At 52.8% G+C, this 6,308-nt stretch overlaps 1 protein-coding gene across 1 annotated transcript; it reads right to left on the bottom strand.

Annotated features, from left to right (window-relative positions):
* Window positions 1–637: 637 nt before the first annotated feature.
* On the bottom strand, window positions 638–4,910 carry LOC135246609 (insulin-like growth factor 1 receptor; the record flags this gene model as incomplete). Its single annotated transcript, XM_064319987.1, is given in 3 exon segments — window positions 638–704; window positions 706–835; window positions 4,085–4,910. Coding segments are annotated over 3 exon segments (625 nt in total), but the record flags the coding sequence as incomplete, so codon positions are not given.
* Window positions 4,911–6,308: the final 1,398 nt, after the last annotated feature.

Raw genomic sequence — 6,308 nt, 5'->3', positions numbered from 1 at the left:
GGGGCTGGTCCTGGATCAGCAGGCGGAGAGTAGGACTGGGGCAGCCAACTAACACGCTGCCTCAGAGGGAGGGGGCGGGGGTTCTTGTGCCTGGTATCAGCAGGCTGGAGGAATGGGAGACACTCACCGCTGCCACAGAGGGAGGGTGGTGGGCGGGGGCCTTGTCCTGGAATATCAGCAGGAGGAGAGAGGGAGGAACGGAGCACCTCACCCGCCGGGCAGGAGCCGCGCTCGTCTCTTGCGGCCGCGTCTCATGTGCGAGTATCAGGGCGAAAGGGGGCCTCCTCGAAGGCCGGGCCGCAGTAACACCGCCGGCCCTGTTGGCGTGCGGTCTAATGGTTGGGGCGCGTGAACGGCCGTTTGTCCGAGGATATTGGCGGGCAGCCGGGCGAGGAGGGGAGGAAAGGGCAGGGGATGGGAATGAGAGTGGAGGGGGTGCCCAGGAGCGTGGAAAGAGTGGAGGGGTGGGTGGGTGGGGGGTGAGGTCCCCGTCAGAGCATCCGGAGGGGAGATGGGACGGATGATGTGCATGATTGCCTGCTTGCTGAATGCGTATGGGGGGCGGGGACTATGCCGTGGGGGCGAGGCTGGAGGGGGCGGGGCCTGGGCTGCACGGGGAGCCGGGGGGAGGTCTCACGGCAACGCTTCTCCATGTTCTTCAACAGTCTCCAGTCCAGCTTCTCGGTGTACGGCTGCGGCTTGTAGCTCCTCGCTGTAGAAGAAGCTCATCTCCCGGAAGGGCGGCTCCAGCTCCTCCTTCAGGCTGCTGATGATCTCCAGGAACGCCGGCCGCATCTTGGGGTTGTACTGCCAGCACATGCGCATCAGCTCGAACCTGCAGCCACGCGCACAGGTACACACACACACAAACACGCAAATGCACACACGCACAGATACACACACACACAGTGGAGGAAAAAGGGAATGGGGTCAGAACAATGTGTAGGAATTTTTCCATGCGTGTATCATTGTGATCGTTAAAATGAGACTAATTCCCCTATTGCTGCCACTGTGCCCTCTTGCCACCAGGTGGCATTGTTCACCACAACTAGAGCCATTAGACTCATGTGACTCAGTCACATGCTTTGTCAACATCTTCAGACATTTCTACAGGCACTGCTGCTAGAAGTCAGAACAGTAGAGGCAGTTCAGATTTCTGACAAAGTAAGGAAAAGCACAACTGATCCTATATTCTATGTACATGTATAAACGTATGCATATGTATATACAGTGCATCGAACACAGAAGAAACAGAGAGAGATAAACAAACCCCACAGAGGAGAGTTCCATGCAATAGAGCTCCACACAAACATGCTAAGAAAACCGCTGGAGTCTTCAGAAATGAACACCGCGGAGCCTAGCGCCCATCCTGAGTCCGGCTGCCCCCTTCATTATTTACCCCCACCCCCCACCAGAGGAACCGCAGGATGGCTCTCTCAGATAGCTCACACCTGGTGAGAACACTCACACCCAGCCCAGCACCCCAGGGCTCCTGTGTGTGTGTGTGCATGCTTGCTAATTTGCTTACATGCTTGCTTGCATGGTTGCCTGCTTGCTTGCATGCGTGCACTCGCAGAGAGAGTCAATGATAGAGAGAGAGACATGCGGGGACACAGAGAGTGATTAACTCTACTAACACAAAGCAGCCTCAAGACAGCAACATACAAACAATTAGAGTCAACCAAATTATAGCAAAACATAAAGAAAATTACATCACCTATTGGGACACACAAACAAAAACACAAAGCAAATTAGAATGCTATCGGGCCCTAAAAAGAGAGTACACTGTGGCAGATTACCTGACCACAGTGAAAGATTCAAAAACTAGGAAAATATTGACAAGATATAGACTCAGTGAACACAACCTGGCTATCGAGACAGGTAGACACCGGCAGACCTGGCTGCCCAGAGAGGACAGGTTGTGCTCACTTTGCGACACTGAAGAGGTGGAGACAGAGCTTCATTTCCTCACAAAATGTGAGAAATACAGAGAGACAAGGTCACTGTTCTTCCTAAAAATGAAAAAAATCTGCCCACAATTTGAGATGCACTCAGAGACAGAGAAGCTGCCATTCCTTTTGGGAGAAAGAAGGGAATGTGTAGATTTGGCAGCACAATACATTGTCACTTGCCACAAACTGAGGGACAGGGAGTAACATTGACACCAGAAAAGTAACATTATTATAGTTAATTGACACTTTGTATGTGTTATGTTCTCGATATATAATTTTATTTCTGTGGATTGTCTGGATTTTATATTTTTTCTGTTTATTGTAGTTAAATTGTTATTGCCTGTCTGTTATATTTGTCATGTGAGTGAATGCTTTGGCAATGTAAGTGTACCCTTACCATGCCAATAAAGCTTATTGAATTGAATTGAATTGAATTGAGTGACAGAAAGAGAGACAGAGACAGAGAAAGACAAAGAGAGAGACAGAGAGAGCGAGCGAGAGAGACAGAGAGAGCGAGCAAGAGAGACAGAGAGAGCGAGTGAGAGAGACAGAGAAAGACAAAGAGAGAGACAGAGAGAGCGAGCGAGAGAGACAGAGAGAGCGAGCGAGAGAGACAGAGAGAGCGAGCAAGAGAGACAGAGAGAGCGAGTGAGAGAGACAGAGAAAGACAAAGAGAGAGACAGAGAGAGCGAGTGAGAGAGACAGAGAAAGACAAAGAGAGAGACAGAGAGAGCGAGTGAGAGAGACAGAGAGAGCGAGCGAGAGAGACAGAGAGAGCGAGCGAGAGAGACAGAGAGAGCGAGTGAGAGAGACAGAGAGAGCGAGCGAGAGAGACAGAGAGAGCGAGCGAGAGAGACAGAGAGAGCGAGAGAGAGAGACAGAGAGAGCGAGTGAGAGAGACAGAGAGAGCGAGTGAGAGAGACAGAGAGAGCGAGCGAGAGAGACAGAGAGAGCGAGTGAGAGAGACAGAGAGAGCGAGTGAGAGAGACAGAGAGAGCGAGTGAGAGAGACAGAGAGAGCGAGCGAGAGAGACAGAGAGAGCGAGCGAGAGAGACAGAGAGAGCGAGCGAGAGAGACAGAGAGAGCGAGTGAGAGAGACAGAGAGAGCGAGTGAGAGAGACAGAGAGAGCGAGTGAGAGAGACAGAGAGAGCGAGCGAGAGAGACAGAGAGAGCGAGTGAGAGAGACAGAGAGAGCGAGCGAGAGAGACAGAGAGAGCGAGTGAGAGAGAGAGAGAGAGCGAGTGAGAGAGACAGAGAGAGCGAGCGAGAGAGACAGAGAGAGCGAGTGAGAGAGAGAGAGAGAGCGAGTGAGAGAGACAGAGAGAGCGAGCGAGAGAGACAGAGAGAGCGAGCGAGAGAGAGAGAGAGAGCGAGTGAGAGAGACAGAGAGAGCGAGCGAGAGAGACAGAGAGCGAGTGAGAGAGACAGAGAGAGCGAGCGAGAGAGACAGAGAGCGAGTGAGAGAGGCAGAGAATACACGGGGGGGGGGCTAGCGAACAGCCGCGCTTCTGTTCAGGCGCAATCCGTGGCGCTCCTGACTGCTGCGGCTCCCCCGCCGCGTATGGGGGCTGCACTCTGGTAACGGCTAACCTTGGGGACTGCTATACACATCACTGCTATATGAATCTCACATCAGCGGAGACCGGCAGGGGAAAGAAACCGATGAATCCCTTGAAACGTATACGTGCATTATATTAATCTATGAACAAGAGAGAGGAGCTTCCTCCCTAATGCGGATAACATCCCAACCAGGTTTCCCAGGCTCCTTCTTTTGTCATAAAACAACATTGAGTTTATTTTTATTTTTACGTAATCCTCATCTTAATTCCTTTACCAGCTCATTTTTCGTTTAGAGTTACATGGACGGTTTCACCATCTAGAGAAAGTTTTTTTTTTGGAAAGTACTGAATAAAGCCATTTAGATTGGTACTGGACAGATTACTGTCATGGCTCATTATTGTGAGCTAGCATACTGGTTCATGCCCACAACAGGGTTAATGGGTTTACATGCGTTCAGTGCATCATCTGCCGAAATGGACCGGAGACCTAGCGAGAGAACCCCCCCCGCCCACAGCAGCGTTAGCGTCGTCATGGCGACAGTGAGGCGGGGCCGAGGGGGGCGGAGACTCACAGCATGTCGGGGCAGTTGTCCGGCTTGTCCAGCAGGCCTCCCTCCATGACGAAGCGCAGCACCTGCTCGTTGGACATGCCCTGGTACGGCTGCTCCGCCAGGGTGGCGATCTCCCACAGCACCACCCCGAACGACCTGCAGGGGGAGACAGAGAGGCTCACACCAGGGCAACCCCAAACAACCTGCCGAGGGCGGAGAGAGACAGAGACAGAGACACAGAGGTAAACAGCCACCGCGGCGAACGACCGGCAGGGGGAGACAGAGAGGCTTACACCAGGGCAACCCCAAAACAACCTGCCGAGGGCGGACAGAGACAGAGACAGAGACACAGACGTAAACAGGCACCGCGCCGAACGACCTGCAGGGGGAGACAGGGAGAAGGGAAGAGTTAAGCATCCGTGACCTCTGTGCTCATCTGTGCTCGCCATTAATGCTGGGAGTGAGTCTTCTTATTTTATTAGTTCACACTGCGGTGCGTGTGTGTGTGTGTGTGCGTGTGTGTGTGTGTGTGTGTGTGTATGTGTGTGAGTGTGTGTGTGTGTGAGTGTGTGTGTGTGTGTGTGTGTGTGTGTGAGTGTGTGAGTGTGTGTGAGAGAGAGAGAAAGGGTCACTGGGTTTTTTTCTGCTCATGTCATCTACATATTTACCACACATGTGAAGCACTGCGTATTTGAATGTGAGAGTACAACAGAGCAAAGGGGAGGGGACAATAGAGAAGGATTGTTATTAGGGTTATTAACACTTCAGAGCCCCCCACCCCGGGAAACGGCCCCTAATCGCTTTCAGCGTGCTCCAGTACGAGCCCCGAAAACTACGAGCGGAGCTGGAATGCGTCAGTGCTGCCGCCCGTAAATACGAAAGGCTTTCTCCCCCCCCCCCCTATGGTCCGATGACTGGTCTTTAAAATGGCGCTGAGTTCCGGGCTCCCCTGCGCAGTGCCCATAGCGACGCTTTGTGCCAAAACGCTACCAGATGCTACAGCTAGAACGGCAGGAAATGCGGAGAGACTTGGGGGAAAATTTGGGGAGGGGGGGGGTGTGGGAAGAGCGGCCTGGTCCCACACTAAGGTGTGAGACAAGTCTGTTGCCGAGGCGACGGAAACAAGCAGAGGCGAAGTCAACTTGGGTGCAGCGCTGCTCCGGCCATGTGTTGTCCATTAGCTCAGAATGATTCAGTGCGATCCAAAAGCCGGTGAGAAAATGTGACTGGGGGGGGGCTGGGGGGGGGGCTGGGGGGGTGAGCCGCTAAATAAAAACACAAAGAGCGGGGTGTTGCCAGTGACTGTTCATTAGCTCTCGCCTGGCTGTGGATCACAGCCGACGCTCATCGCCCCTCAAAGAAAAAGCCATTAGGGCAGGATTTGTAGCTAAGAGCAGCACCAAGAGCCATGAGAACACAAAGACACATGAGAAAGTGTGTGTGAGAGAGAGAGAGAGAGAGAGTGTGTGTGTGTCTGTGTGTGTCTGTGTGTGTGAGAGAGAGAGAGAGAGAGAGAGAGAGTGTGTGTGCGTGTGTGAGTGAGAGAGAGAGAGAGAGAGAGAGAGTGTGTGTGTGTGAGTGAGAGAGAGAGAGAGAGTGTGTGTGTGTGTGACTGAGAGAGAGAGCGTGTGTGTGTGTGTGTGTGAGTGAGAGAGAGAGATTGTGTGTGTGTGTGTGTGTGACTGAGAGAGAGAGAGAGTGTGTGTGTGTGTGTGAGTGAGTGTGTGTGTGTGTGTGTGAGTGAGAGAGTATGTGCGTGTGTGTGTGTGAGTGAGAGAGAGAGAGAGTGTGTGTGTGAGTGAGCGAGAGTGTGTGGGTGTGTGTGTGTGCGAGTGAGTGAGGGAGAGTGTGTGTGTGTGTGCGTATGTGCGTGTGCTTCCATGCATGTGTGTTTTTAAGTTTCTTTTATTTGAGAGACACTGCAGGGCCACTGATGTAGTGAGAGAACTGGGGGCAGAGGGGGCGAGAGAGAGGGAGAGACAGAAAGAGAGAGAGAAGGAGGGAGGGAGGGAGGGAGGGAGCTTTAATCGTATTCAACTACAAGACTTGAAAGGAGAAGAGAAAATGTGGGCATGCGGGCTGTGGGGGGGTAAATTTGTGGTTTCCCGGCAGCGACTGCCCTATAATTTAAAAACATGGGAGGGGAGGGGGCAAATGGACGGAGAGGCAGAACACACAAGAACACCCCCCCTCCCCTCCCTGCCACTTCCTGCACGGTAGCTGGAATGAAGGAAGTGTCGACAGC

The sequence above is a fragment of the Anguilla rostrata genome, unplaced genomic scaffold (genome assembly GCF_018555375.3).
Source record: "Anguilla rostrata isolate EN2019 unplaced genomic scaffold, ASM1855537v3 scaf0555, whole genome shotgun sequence".
Lineage (NCBI taxonomy): Eukaryota > Metazoa > Chordata > Actinopteri > Anguilliformes > Anguillidae > Anguilla > Anguilla rostrata.
This window is presented reverse-complemented; position numbering and strand designations above follow the sequence as displayed.